The following is a 15854-nucleotide window of genomic DNA, read 5'->3' as shown; positions in this document are numbered from 1 at the left end:
TCCTAAAATAACATGGAATTAGATGACAGAAAAGAAAATTAGTACAATACTAGTAAAACTTTGAAAAAAAGTATAATAAGCTTTTTTTTTTAAAAAAAAAAAAACATTACTCTGTTAAAGTATTTGCATAAGAGGATCGCGATTTTTACTAGAAACGAAGACGAAGATGTAATCTGCTCGGACTTTTGTGAGGTATAGGGGAAGTTTTGCGAGGCATAGGTAATTCAGTTTACCATTATATTACGAAACTCTTCGAAAGGAACGTCTTATTTAAGTTCAGATCACACTTAATGCCTCCTTGTTATTCATCAAATGTTCCCGAAGAAAAATATTATCGAAGCTAATCTACCTTTTGCTCACTAATTGAATAACTTTCACAGCCCTTACAATTAAAGCCATTATGTTGATCATTATTTTTTAGAAATCCATCCACGTCATATAAGCTCCATCTTTTCAGAAGGCTCAGAAATTACGCTGTTGAATATTTCACTATCGATCATTCTCAAAGCCACTTTCTTTTTAGCATTTATTCTAAGAACAGCAGCCCTGCTCTTTGATTAGTTAAAGTCACGCATCTCTGATATAAGGGACTATAAGGGACGTGATTAGGGTTTAGACTAAAGATAGATTAAACTCTTCAGCCACACTTCCCTTTATTCTGCATTGAAATTAATGGCTAACTTTATCTTAACTCAATGCGTCTCATAGGATAGCTTCTTAGTTTATATTTCAGTGACAAATGCAGCATTATGCATGAATGATAATGCTACAACAGTTACTTGATTAAAAACTTCATTCTCTTTAAAAATTTACAAATTGGAAATAATAGTTGTTACTGAATAAAACAGACTATTATTCAAGAACTCACAAACAGGCACCCGTTTTGCAGACTTGCCAGATGTGAAGGTGAATAAAAGTATTATTGAGTTTAAAAGTGATTTATGAATTTAAAAAACAAAGTTGCCAACGAAAAATGAAACAAAATAAAGGTGAGAAACAACGCTAGAAAAACAACATCAGTAGCAGAGAGAGAAAAAAGCAAATCAGAACAAGAAAGACCATAGTGGCGAGAGGGGCAAATAAGGGTAAAAAACATTTCTTCCATTCTCTATGGAGTTGTAGTTAGGAACTAATTCCCATATATTCTTTTAATAACACACACGCACACACATGAATATATATCCAACTCAGGGCATACGGGTAAATGTTTATTAAAACCAAGTAAAAACAGTAAAGAACGTAAAATAAAGTGCATAAAATACATAAAATACAAAAGTCATATGGCAACAGCCCGTAAACTTTATTACAAAATTAGCTATCTACAATTAGTCAGAATATTATATCTTTAAGAAAACATGACAAATATATAAATATATCTGGCATGTATGTCATGAAAAGTCCAGCTCAACAGACCCTAAAGTATGGATTAAAATCACATTTAAATTTAAAACACCAGCAAAACTAGAAGCAAATTAAAATATAAATTGCCATTCTAGGTCAACAGACCTTTATATTGAGGCAATCAAATGGCATAAAATTTAAAAACTATTCATAGGGCAAATTGCCTATTAAGGAAACAATTGAACGAGTTGCAAATAGTAAAATCACCAAAAATAGTGTTGAAATAGTAAAAATGGATTAAAATGGTGTGATTGACGAGGACAGTTCAAATCCAACCCAAGAACACAAAGAGATTTAAAAAAATTTTAAAGTCACTAAAAGTCCAGTTTAAAGAATAGTCATTTTGGCTGAGAATCAAAATCGCTGAGCCAGAGTCTCCGGTGATTAGGTAATTAAAGCGAGAAAATTAGAGTTGACTCAGGAGAAATGGAAACGCTGATCCGTACGGTAGTAGGACGGCCAGAGTTAGTAAAAATTTACAGTGGGTTTAATGTATCTTCCAAAGTTGTTTTGATAATGTCTTTGATGATTGATCTGCAGGTCAGGCAAATCTGTGTTCTGTTTTGTTATGAAAATTGTTGCCTCGTCGTGTTTGAAATTTAGGACATTGAAAAATTAGGTGATGAATGTCTTGTTGTGAGTTGCAATAAGTACATGTTGAAGATTTCCTAAAAAATCTTGCTTGATGTGTGCCAAACACACCGTGGCCGGTTAAGAACTGATTAATATAAAAGTTTGCCTTCATTCTTGTAGTTTTTGGATCCTTAAAGAATTTGTAAGTCCACCGTCCTTTTGTACTGTATATATATATATATATATATATATATATATATATATATATATATATATATATATATATATATATATATATATATATATATATATTGAATGAATCAAGAAATGCTTCAATAAAACTGGAAAGACAAAAAAGAAATTTCTGCTTATAAAAATCGTTATAATATAAATATTTAAATATTTAAAAATTTAATATTTTTTGTGGTATCATGGATTTTTTATATTTTATTTTATAACCGTCGTTGAACTGCCGACCCAATTTTGGGTTTATGACTACCAATGTTCAACTCCGTAACCTTGTAATTTTGAACTAATCCAGAACACAAGGAAACTCCTGTACCAATACTCCCAGAGGTATGATTTGTTATGGGAACATAGAGGACTTTGAGACTCGACAGATTTAACGTGCATCAGTCACCATTTACCGCACAAGGAGTCTTCGGCCGACAAGGGTCGAAATAATTAGGAAAAAGTATCCGGAAAAGTTATTAATTAAGCTGAGTTTAATTTAATTTTTTCTAATTTGTAAAATAATACGTTTCTGATACTATTTAAAAATTAATGCACCAAGCAATAACCTGAATGAAAGAAATAAAATTTAATAGTTGGTAAACAACTTTTCAAAAAACTGCGAACTGATATATCTTGGTGATAAAAGTAAATTCAACGATTCTTTTTAAACATAAAGTTAGAATTTTTGCAGAAAAAAGATTTAACGTAGCAAAAAAATGTGTTTTTAGTTTAATTAGCTATATTAATGAGCACTTAACATAAACTCATTAGAATAAACCCAGAGAACATAAATGCATTTTCTTGTGTTTTACATAATGACGCTTGCAAGACTATTTTTTAAGCATGAGTAAAAAGTGCAAATTTCTCCTTTTTACTTTTTGGTAAACGTTTCTTTTCATGATGTGTTGAAAAAATTGGAATATTTTTTTATTGAAACAAGAAAATATGTAAGTTAATATTTAAATTCTAATATATTTGAACACGAGGAACCCATGCTTTATTATGTAGCCATAAAATTCCTTAAAACTGCTTTACCTCAATATAGGTTTAAGATGAGGATTTATATTAACTTTTTTTAAGGATGATTATAAACAACAAAAATTTGTTTTTATCTTTAAAAAGTTTTTTTTTTCTGAAGAAATTTTTCTTCCTGAAGAAAATTTCTGAAGAAATTTTTCTTTCCTATTTTTAACGCTTCTCAAAAAGGAAATTGATGGACCACCCTGATTAACTTTTGAGATAATGATCAGATCTTCACATTCTAGAACTCAATCTTAATAGATCGAGGGGGGGGTTGACCTCAAATATGCAAATTAAATAGTGCAGACGATATTTAAATTTACGGACTTTCTCTCAATAAACATACTTTTTGTGACGGATCAAATTGGTTTGAAAAGTTTTCGAGATGTAACGAATTACGCAAAAAGTAAAATAAACGTAAAGGGATCCAAACTTTGGATCGCTCTCCTAAACAATTAATTGGGACCATATGTCCAGGTTTGTGGCTATCTTCTATATCTTAGGGGTCAGAAACCTGAATCCTACAGAAAAAAGATATGTTTTCTCTTAAAAAGTATGCTTCTCAGTCTGATTTCATAACTTAATATATCATCTGTACTATATTAATTTTACATTTTATTTTATAACCGTCGTTGAATTGCCGACTCAATTTTATGGGTTTACGACTACTAATGTTCAACTCCGTAGCCTTGTAATTTTGAATCCAATCCAGAAGGCAAGGGAGCTCTTGGATCAAGTATTGGGAGACATTTGCCTTCGTGGAGGACTTTTTGATGGAGTTTACCCGCATTTGCGTTACATGGAGACCACGAGAACCTCCAACGGTTAGCTTGACGGCAACGGGACTCTAACCCATGATCCGTCTACCACTGAGGATATTTTACGCGAGCACTGTGGTCGGTGCAAGCCGGATGAGGAATTCGTATCGACTGGGATTCGAACCCGGTTCGCCTCATTGGAAGGTGAACGCTATATCCCTTGAGCCATCGCAGCTTCTGCAGAATTTATATCAATCGGACATCGTTGGGATTCGAGCCCGGATCTTGCACTGTTAATTTTCATTTTATTTTCAAACCATCGTTAAACAGCTGGCTCAGTTTAGGGTCTACGGCTACTAATGTTCAACTCTGTAGCCTTGCAATTTTCAATCCAATCCAGAGGACAAGGGAATTCCCGGCTCAAGTATTGGGAGAAATTTGCTATCGTGGAGGACTTTTTGAAGTAATTTACCCTAATTTGCGTTACATTGAGAGAAAAACCACGAAACGCTCTCTCGGTTGTCTGACGGCAAGGGAACTCTAACCCGTCTACCACTGAGAATATTTCACGTCAGCACTCTGGTCGGTGCAAACTGGATGTAGAATTCGTATCGACCAGCTATTGCTGGGATTCGAGCCCTCTTGACCTCATTGGAAGGCGAGCGCTCTATCCCCTGAGCCATCACGGCTTGTCCTGCCCCTTTCAAAAATTAAATCGGAATGAGTCGGATTATTTTTTTTTTTTGACATCAACCCTTGCACACAATCAAGCTGTATTTAATCGATTCCTCATCCACTTCTTAACTATGCAGGCCAACAGTTGATTTTAGAATTGCAAACTTGATGACGATGGCAGAATATGAAACTTTTTTCTCAGTTTGCTTTAATAATCAAAAGACGAGTTGCCAAAGGCGTGTTTTCTTTAGTTTTATAAAAATCTTCGAAAAATAAAAAGTTTTATTCGTTTTTTAATTATTTTCATGCAATTGAATTTAAAATATCTATCTATTTCAGAGATTTTCCTCAAGTAGAAAATATATTTACTATAAAAATTAACTACTTTTTGGACTTTGCTTGACTTTTTGGAGGAATTTACCAGAATTTGAGTTACAATGAGAGGAAAACCACGAAAAGCTATCACGGTTGTCTGACGGCAAGAGGATTCGGACCTCTTTTCCGTTTACCCATGAGGATGTTTTGCTTCTGCTCTGTGGTCAGTTTTAACCTGTTTGTGGAATTTGTATCGATCAGATATCGTTGGGATTCGAACCCGGTTTCTGCACTATTAATTAACATGTTTAAACAATCCCGCTCAAACTATTAGAATCAATCAATATATCAAAAATTATTCAGGGTGGTCTTTTTTATTTTTCCTCTCGTTACATTTAGTAATATTGCTCAAAAAACAAAAATATCATTTTCAGATAACAAATCGCCTGAGAGATTTCGAGAATTGTTTCTTTTTTAGATAACAGAATTTTACCTATCAATCAAAGACAGCAAGTATTCTCAAATGGGACTCTGGTCATCAGTGGTATGCAGCCTGCAATAGATGAAGGAACTTATAGTTGTGAGGTCAGTGGAGGACAAAGCATAACTCCGGTCTCACGTTCTATCAGGATCATAATACGAAGTAAGTTCTTTTTAATATCTTTTTTTCCCTGGCGCCTAATGATTTAAAAATTCGATTTTCTCGAAAACTCTTTTAAGAGCTCTCTCTGATGGAAAAATGATTTCTCTGTCTTTCTATTGTGATTCTTTTAAAGTCTCTTTGCGTTCCATTCACTTTAAAACATTTATAAGAGGGAGTAAATAAGTTTGCTCCCTGAATGCGGTAAAAATTAATCTGTAAAACCATTTTACCGTAAGATCAATTTTCACAGTAAAAATTTATTCTATAAATTAAAGTTTTACAGTAATATTTATTTAAATATAGTGATTCAGTGATTTAGATTAAATACTGAAATGATATATATTTACTTTTTTACGTACTTTCGCATGGAGCCACTTCGAGTAAATTAAAATGTCTTAAAATTATAAGAACTGTTATGTTCAAAGATATGTTTTTTTTCAAATACCAATTTTCGAATAATTTATGATTTAATTTGCTACACATCAAACCTAATATTGCTTGAGAACTATGCCCCCCCCCCTAATTCGTTTCATTTATTTAAACTCATTTCATAAAAATTCAACCTAATAAGAAGGAGACAAGAACATCAAAGATCATTCTTGATATCTTTTCTTTCTTTCTTTTTTTTCAACACTGTACGATAAATAAAGAGAAGAAAAATATTTTTAAAAAGAAAGTGAGTTAAAAAAAATTATTATATGACAAAAAAAATATTAATAAATTTAAATATTGACTAGAAAATATTGACAGTAAAAAATAATGAGCATTGAAAAAGCTTTCATTTATATTCTAGGTAAACATAACATTATTTTTTTTCCTAGATGAAATTTTTAAATCTACTCTAAGCACTTCTGTATCAAATTACAGTAAAAATGCACCAGCACTAAAATTACCTGAACTTTTTTTCTCCGTAAAATCCATTTTTATCATAAAATTTGACGTAATCAAAATCTGATGCGCCGTTACTTTAACGGTAATATTTATTAGCAGTATTATCGGTAATATAATATGTATTAGTAATATTAACGATAATATTAAATTGCTGAATTCCTGTAGTTGCATAAGTGCTATTGTAAAATTTACAGTATAAAAGTTTATTGGGAAAATCGATTTTTTTTTTTTGCAAAATTGATTTAAGGAATGATGCATCCAGGGTACCAGTACTTTGTACCGCAATTCCATTCCAAAATTTTTACAGTGTCTAAGGCTCTTTAGCAAATCTTGCAATTTAAGTGGAATCGAAAAAAATTTATGCACAGAAAAATATTTATACGTATTTTTACATTATCAATGGAAGAAATTCAAGTTATAATAGTACTTCTATGATCGTAAAAAAACGACATTATTTGTATTCGAAAATGCATAGCAATGAAACCTCAATGAAGTTGAATGAAAAAAAAGTTATGAAATTGTTATTTTAATATGAACCTATTATTATGCGCATTTTAGGAATTAAATAATATTTCAATTTCTTAAAGATAATATTTAAAAAAAAAATTGGAATATAATTGCAAAAAATTTGCTTCAAAATCGAAAGTGTAAGGATTCTTTTTATATTGTCTATTTTCAGCTAAGCCGAAAGTTGGAAAATTTGCTTTTCAAGATGATTTACACGAGGGAATGAGAACAGCTGTTACTTGTGTTGTAGTAGCTGGTGATGGTCCCCTTTCGACGAGATGGCTCAAAGATGGCATGCCATTTGATGAAAAGAATCTAGATGCAACTATTTCTACTGGTGAAGATGGCTTTGTGTCAACTATTACCATAAAATATTTAAAAAATAAACACAATGGGAACTATACTTGCATTTCAAGCAATGATGTTTCAACCGGATCTTATAGTACTATTTTACGAGTAAAAGGTAGGGATTTTTTTTAAAATTTAATCTTCAATAGTTTAAATAATTATTATGCAAATCAACTTAAAGGAATTTACGTTAAGTTAACCGATTTTAAGCTAAGTTTTAAGTTAAGAACCATTGTAATTGTTTTGTTGTAGAATTTCGATTCGATAAAAAAAATTTAAATTAAATTAAATTAAATTAAATTAAATTAAATTAAATTAAATTAAATTAAATTAAATTAAATTAAATTAAATTAAATTAAATTAAATTAAATTAAATTAAATTAAATTAAATTAAATTAAATTAAATTAAATTAAATTAAATTAAATTAAATTAAATTAAATTAAATTAAATTAAATTAAATTAAATTAAATTAAATTAAATTAAATTAAATTAAATTAAATTAAATTAAAACAATCTAGTCTCTTCCAGGAAACACAGTGTCGAGATAACTAAATTGTCAGACCACGCTATGTTTTTTGGCCGAGGTTTTAATATTCAGCTAAACTTGTAAAGTTAAACACCGTTATTAATCTGGTCACTTTCATGACTTGACCAAGAGTTGAGCATGATTAAATTAAGCATAAAATTGGAAAAAAGACTATTCAATTTATCTAATAATGTGTTCAGAGACTTCAACTGTGGGAAGTAGAATCGTTAGTTGCCATTTAATTTAACAATATTTTTATACAGTTCATTTTAAATATATTTTTATCATGATAGAAAATATGTCAAAACTCAGTAATTCTTATAAAGAGAGTACTTAAGCACAAGCATCATTTCCTTTATTAAATACTAAAAGGTTCTAACTCTTGTTCTTTATTCTCAAATAATAATAAAAAAATCAATGATTAAATTATGTTCCATCTTACCGTTTTTAAGAAACCTTTTTACCTAACACCTAAGAGGATTCAAACAAAAGAATTTTTGTTCAAAGGAATAGTTAAATAGCTTAGAAGAAAGTATTAAAAAAATAAATTTCACGACACTGTAAGATTATTTTTTTCTTCACATGTATAGTTAACATTTTTTGCATTAATTAAAGCTAGTTACTTGGGAAAATTGCTTTAATTTGTTCCATTTAATGTTATGCTGAAAAGTGTTTAAATAGTATTTTTTTTTTTACATTTCATGAATTCAAAGTGACAGAAATAAAAATGTATTATAAATTAAAGTATTATCTTCTAGCATGGAACAATAGGAGATTACCCCTAAAATAATAGGCATTTGTTTTGCATGGGCAATAAAAGCTTGCCACGTTGAGCCCAACGTTAAATTACTATATACAACCAAAAATTACTATATATATATATATATCGAGATATGGTTCAATGATTAAATCATTGAACCATATCTCGATATATATATATATATAGTAATTTTTATCTTAGGATAATTATTCTTTATTCAGAAATATCACATTCATTGTAAAGGATGAGTCCTAATGAAAACCTTTACGTTATATATATATATATATATATATATATATATATATATATATATATATATATATATATATATATATATATATATATATATATATATATATATATATATATATATATATATATATATATATATATATATATATATATGTATATATATATATATATATATATATATATATATATATATATATATATATATATATATATATATATATATATATATATTATATTCATTCAGAACACTCATTACTGTAGTTGGTAGAAGCCGAAGTATAAAAATTGACATGTCATCGCTTTGGGAGACAAGGCAATCCACCAATTTAAAAAAAGTATTATTCTAAAGTTGCTGAATAAAAATTCCTAATTCGGAAAATAAATAAATAAAATCTCTTTTATAAGAAGACCGCTCATGCAAGAGAACTGTAAGATTGCAATAAAAGTATAAATTTCAAACAGGTTTTACTCTTAGTTCATCACTTTTCGAGGCATTAAAATACGGATGGAATCGTCCCATCATCCCTCGAGCAAGAATCAATCCCATTTTGGTGTTGGTTTGTGATCAGATATGCTATTTACGTCTGGCCACAATGACCATTGTCATAATAGCATTTTAAACGAATGATGCTACTCTTAATTTTAGTTTTGATTTTCGTCTTCCATTTGGCATAGAAATTATTGACGAAAAAGTATTAACGCACCATTTCCTACACCATCATTTTATTTAATACCTATTTCATATTTTAACTAATAAGCTCTTCCGAATTTGAACATTTCTAGAAATAATTACACACCCTTAGAAGAATTCAAATGCGTAAGGATCAGTAAGGATATAAATGTATAATTACAAATACCAAGAAACCATTTCTTTTAAAGCACTCTTAAATGATTCATTCAACGCAAAGAAATATTCATTCTAACACAAAGTATGATTTCAATATCATTAAATAGAAAATTGGAAACTAGAGTGCCAAATATCATTCTGAATTATTAATTGCATTCTCAATCGATTAAGATATTCAAAGTGATAAGTAATTGCTTTTTCTTCCAACAGTACCGCCAAGATGGGTTATCGAGCCAAGTGACACATACGCTATAGCTGGTCGATCAGCCATAATTGATTGCCAAGCAGACGGCGTGCCACAGCCACATGTGCGTTGGAAAGTCGCCACAGGTACTCATTTTCTTTCTATTCAGTACCAAAGGAGAAGTTGAAGATAAGAGAAAAGAAGAAATAAAGGAGTAGATTGCTTTATATATTTTTTTTTGCTTCATTTTTGATAGTGGTGATGGGATGATTTATCAGATTATCAAATTTTTTTTGTAGAATTAAATTGTGAGGAAAATTGCTCGCTGCTGGTAATGGAGGAGTGAGATGTTAGAATGATGGAAAATTTCTTCATGATGATGAAGAAATATAGTTTTTATCTGCGTGAAATAAATGCTAAATTGCTTTTGAAGATTGCTTTTACGTGGTGCATTTGAGAAATGAAAGAAATATTGAGTGTATTGTAGTTTGAAGAAAAAAAGTTTTATTGTTTGTTTTCTATGACAGTTACTTTTAACTAAATGACTGTATTTGTTTAAGAGTTCAAAAGAAATGTATTTAAAAAGAAATAGTTTACAGACATGTATTGTCAAGAAATAATTGTGTAATCAATATGTTTATCTACAAACTCAATTGCTTTTGCTACTTTATTTTGATGAATAATCATAATTGATCATATTTACAATAATGACTTACATATCACCTTTACTTATTTGATTATAATTAACTTTTTATTTAATTTTTTTAACTATTCATAAACCAAATTATCTTAAATTATCATAATATACTTTATTTTGATGATTAATTGTAATTTATCATATTTGCCATGATTACTGATGTATCACCTTTACTTATTTGATCATAATTCACTTTGACGAAACCTATATTTATAGTGAAAGGAGTTTAAATAATTTAAAAGCACATTATTTGCTTTCAGATCACCCTCCAAACAAATTTAAAACAATTGTCAGCAGTTCACACATTCATATTCTAGTCAATGGTTCTCTCAATTTTCGAAGCGTTGAAACGACAGATGCCGGGTTTTATCTGTGTGAAGCAAATAATGGTGTCGATTCTGGATTGAGTACAGTAGTTCGATTTACAGTTCACAGTAAGTAAAACACTGTATACGTTTGTAACATATTATGTTTATTGCAAAGTATTGAATTAATGAAATATAATTCCATACACGGTAATGAAAAAAAAAGGCAATAATTTTGAAAAACATCAAAATGCGTTGTGAAGTTGCTTATAGATTTCGAGAATTCCTCTCCCTACTAAAATCTGCAGCCGGCGAAGACGGGAAGGGAAAATTCCAAATATGCTTTTAATCATTTTTATTTAATTTTCGCACTTAAACCGCCACCCAATCATAATTTGAGATATTAAACGGGCGGTACATTATATTTTCTATTAATTTCTTCTAACAAAATTATACCAAACTTCTTTGTTTTATTCAATTAACGTTAAGATAATTTTTTTAGAGACATCAAAATCGGTTTTCATTAGTTCACATTGTAATAAAGTTAAGTTTTAAAAAATTATGGAACTGAGAAGCGAGTAGTTTTAAATTTTGACTCAAAGCCGCTATACGTGTCATTTTATTGTTTTAAAGTGTTGGGGAAAATTTCATAGTTGCTCTAAAAACTATTAAGAGCTATTTCTCCAAATCTAAATAAAGCGATCTAATTATATTTCAATTTTTTGAAAAGTATATTGTTGTCTAATAATACTATTCAATGTTTAATAAGACTTCAAAAGTTTAATAAGTACAAAAAGTATCAAGAAAATATAAATTAAAAATGTAACTTATTAATTAATAATTAACTAGTAATAAATTAAATCCCAGATGGCCAGAGAAGCGGCATCTAGGAGGCTTTATTTATATCCCCCATGCCTAGCCATGCTTATTAGTTTTTCCTAGAAACTTTTGAAGCATAAATTGCCTACATACGTATCATTGCTTTAATACTATAGTTAAAGTTAAATTTGGAACTAGATAGAAAAATGCAGTTCAAAAATATGTTTACAAATTGCAAAAAGGAAAAACAAAATCTTAACTAAGCATAAATTTCCACAAACTAAAATACATACTTACGTTCTGAATAATTAATTATTCTTATTATTTTCTTTAATTACACAAAATAATATAATTGGGTAGATTTTCCTTACTTTTAAGCATTAAAAACTGGGTTCACTTTTTACAATGTTCCAAATTATATCAATTTGGAAATAAGTGAAATATTTTAGTCTAACCTTACTTTAACTGAGAAAGCTCCACCATAATAAATCAATGATAACGTGAATCGGTACGTGCAACTATCTCAAAATTATAAATTTTAATGTGGTCCTTAAAATTTAAACGATTTGTTTGAGTTTTTAGTGCTTATTTTAAAATAATTTATCTGGAACATTGGTGTTAAAAATGTAATAATTGGAAACAAATAGTGCTGCTCGAATGTGTTGAGGTGAACTGAGTTCGAATTCATGCGATGGCTGGTCGATACGAGTACCAAACCCAGCTCGCACCGACCACAGTACTGACATAAAATATCCTCAGTGATATATGGACCGTGGGTAAGAGTCCCCTTGTCGTCAGGCTAACCGCCACAAAGACAATTATCTCCCGATACTTGATGTAGGAGTTCTATTGTCTTCTGGATTGGGTTCAAAATTACAAGGCAACAGAGTTGGACATTAATATTCGTAAACTTAAAATTGGTTCGGCTGTTCAACGACGGTTATAAGACTAAGATTGCGATAGAAATGCATTTTTTAGACGCCATTTTAGTCTTGGTTGATATACTTTTAAAAATCATGTGCTCAGGAAGCATATTTAAAACAACCAGGAACATGAACTGGCTATCGTAGACGAAGTTGTTATGAAGTTTCTGTAGTGAGATAGAAAAAAAAATAACTGGCAAATACACTTTACAAATTAATTAAAAATTAAGTTGCAAACTTATATTTTATATCATGCATATTCTTTATCATGTGTATTCTTTAATTAAACAGTAGAAGTATTCCGCATAATGGTACTATTCAGAAGGTATGGACAAAATCGTTTAGCGGACACTTAGGAGCATAGGAAGAGATCCAAAATTTAGTACATATTACAGATTCGTTTTTAATATTAAATTATCTGGCTTCAACCTAATCACCAAAAAGACAGCTAAAATTTAATGCAACCCTGTAATTGAAAAATTTTGTAGTAAGAGAAATAAAGTAGATTAAAAAAATCTTAAAATGACTACTAAATTTTGATATTAGATTTAGTAGCGACCATGATTAAATTGATACGCTTGTATTGACGTCGCATTGATTGTTAACAACAACAAAAAAATAAAAGTATATATATTCGCTTTTTGTAAAATATTGCAAATAATAAATAAATGATTTAATTTAAATATAGAAGGATTAAGAATGTTTAAACAATAAAATTTATGAAATTAAAGAAATTTTGATAGCTAGGAAATATGTAATGCCGAAAATAGTATCACAGTCCACTGAAAACAACCTGCAGGGGCGGGTGTTGAGCAACTTTCTGCATTGTTTAGAATAGATCATAAATTTATAAAAGGAGGCAATCTTCTGATACTATTTCCAAGAAATTAGCTTTCTAATGCTGTCAAGTAAATGGTATATTCCTGTCTGTTCATGCACAATAGCACTTTTTTATTTCCCGTACTCATTCGATTATGTTTCCTTCTGAAACGTATTTGTTATCTCGTCTTTATCCAATATAAGAAGAATGCATACACAAAATATTAAAAATTACTTTATAAATCAATAAAAATAAATTAGATAAAAAATTTTCGAAGGTAAATCTCTTTCACTTTATTTATTTTATGTAAAAACCCTTGATCCTAATCTAAGAAGGAAATCATTTTTACTAGTGAAATGAAACATTTGTTTTCTAATCTTATAAAACATGATGCTAAAAGCAAAATAAAATTAAACTCCAAAGTGTATTTGATTTCTGTATTTATTTAAGAGTTTCATTTAAAATATATCTCTTGCATCGTGTTTTATACGTAGTTTAAAAGTAAAATTAAAAATTCTAATCTACATCTAGTAAATCGGAAATAACTGAGATGAATAAAGTTTTATCAAAATTACATTATTCGTTTTCTCCTTCTTTACACAAATAAATTTTTTAATTAAAATATTTGCATTTTGCAAAAAAAAAAAAATAATGCAAGTAACAAAGTTAATTTCTGAACTCGAATAGAAAAACTGACTCTCCAACATTATATTTGTCTCACATTTTTATTCCAACGAAGTTTTATTAAAATGTTTAAAGGCTTATATTTATAAGAAGATAAAATTTTTTAATAAAATAAACAAACTGTTTGATTTTGAAATATTTACACTAATCCAAATCCTTTACTTTCGTCAAAGTTATACTTTATAAAATTAAAATTCATAAGACACTCAAAAATATTTCACACTTATTCTATGTGCTATACCTTGCATATTTCACTGAGGAAATATTTATTTCATATTCAAATATTTAAGCAGATTTTTTTTTAAATTTCAGTTTCGAGTCAAATATTTTTTTTAATACATCTCAAATAAACTAGAATTCGCGTATCTATTTTGTTTTTCGAAATTTAGATAACTCTCAGTGTAATTTTTTGAACCTGACTATTAAAAACTCCCTTTTCTGAATCTTGTTATCCAATAAAAGATTTGTTATGCATATATGAAAAATATATAAAGTTTGAAGTTATTTCATATGCATAAGCAAATAATCTTTATTTAAACGCGCACTTTTATTCATATGAATTACAATGATCTTTGGCTTAATCATGCGAGTGGTTGTAGAATTTGCTATAGATTTACGATAAATGCATTTTTGTAATACTTCTAATATTTAGTCCACAGCAGATTTTGCAGTCGGCTTTTTGTCCATACCTTTAAATAGAATTGCCATGTTTTACTATTTACCACGATATTTTGTCCATAGCTGATTCTGCCTGCCGTATTTTGTCCACGTAAGATTTCCCAAAATGTTATCCAAAATTAGTAAAAAAGTTTTAAAGAAGATTTATTAACCATATTGATACAAAGTATTAATAACATTCAATATATAAAAATGTCTGCATGAACTTTAACATGTTTTCTAACGACCAATTCAAATCCGATTAACTCTTTCTTTGTTAACATCAGTAAAGCAACTATTGTCACTTACTTGTGTATCCACAATGATTTCAATTAAATATCATCTGTGGTCTTGGGAAAAAAAGAAGTAATCACTTTAAGTCCAAGGTTGAAGATCCATGTAGCAGATAATGTCATATATTTTCGCATGAAAAATACGTATATTTCACCTTTAAATTTCACTAATCATTCGTAAAATTTATGTAAAACTGAAACGTCGACGAATATACGAATATTTTACAAACCTTTCTTATACGAATGTTTTACAAACCACTTTTTACTTCGTAAGAATGAGTACCGGGAGATGTAAGAATGAGTACTGGGAGATCCGTGACAGTTCTGTGTCTACTGTCTCTGTATTTTTAAATTGGGTCCTCTACACCAATGTTTGAAGCAGACTGAACGTGAGAATACTTCAAAGCTGATAGTCCCTTCAACTTAACCAAATTGATACGAAATTGGTTATAAATAATCAAAAAAAATTTTTTTTACTTTTATACATTTCATGATTATTATAAGAAAATAAAATATTACTACGTTTCGTGATTTTCGAAAGCTGGCAATACAACAACTATACAAGTTCATTAACGTTTTGAAATTACGAATTTGAATGATTTTGGATGGTCACACATCCATCTCAATTTTAGAATCATGCAGTATCTGTATTCAAGCATTTTTAACTACTAAGTAAGCAACATGATTTTAATTATCTCAAAGTCCATCACAATTCTATTCG

At 29.1% G+C, this 15854-nt stretch overlaps 1 protein-coding gene across 4 annotated transcripts in view; it reads left to right on the top strand.

Moving 5' to 3' along the window:
- Positions 1-15854, top strand: part of LOC107442911 (cell adhesion molecule Dscam1) — a 165388-nt gene that overhangs the window by 99280 nt on the left and 50254 nt on the right. For all 4 annotated transcript variants that reach the window (XR_015429966.1, XR_015429967.1, XM_087154001.1 and 1 more), the window contains exons 8-11: positions 5455-5619; positions 7190-7480; positions 9962-10081; positions 10893-11066. Coding sequence is in view for 2 of the 4 variants with exons in the window: in XM_087154001.1 (XP_087010127.1) it covers positions 5455-5619; positions 7190-7480; positions 9962-10081; positions 10893-11066 (750 nt within the window). In the remaining 2 variants the exon portion in view is untranslated. The remainder of the gene's footprint in view (positions 1-5454; positions 5620-7189; positions 7481-9961; positions 10082-10892; positions 11067-15854) is intronic.

The sequence above is a fragment of the Parasteatoda tepidariorum genome, chromosome 10, assembly GCF_982258835.1.
Source record: "Parasteatoda tepidariorum strain Cologne lab strain chromosome 10, Ptep-v5.0, whole genome shotgun sequence".
Lineage (NCBI taxonomy): Eukaryota > Metazoa > Arthropoda > Arachnida > Araneae > Theridiidae > Parasteatoda > Parasteatoda tepidariorum.
The sequence above is the reverse complement of the archived record's forward strand: the minus strand, read 5'-3'. Positions and strand labels throughout refer to the sequence as shown.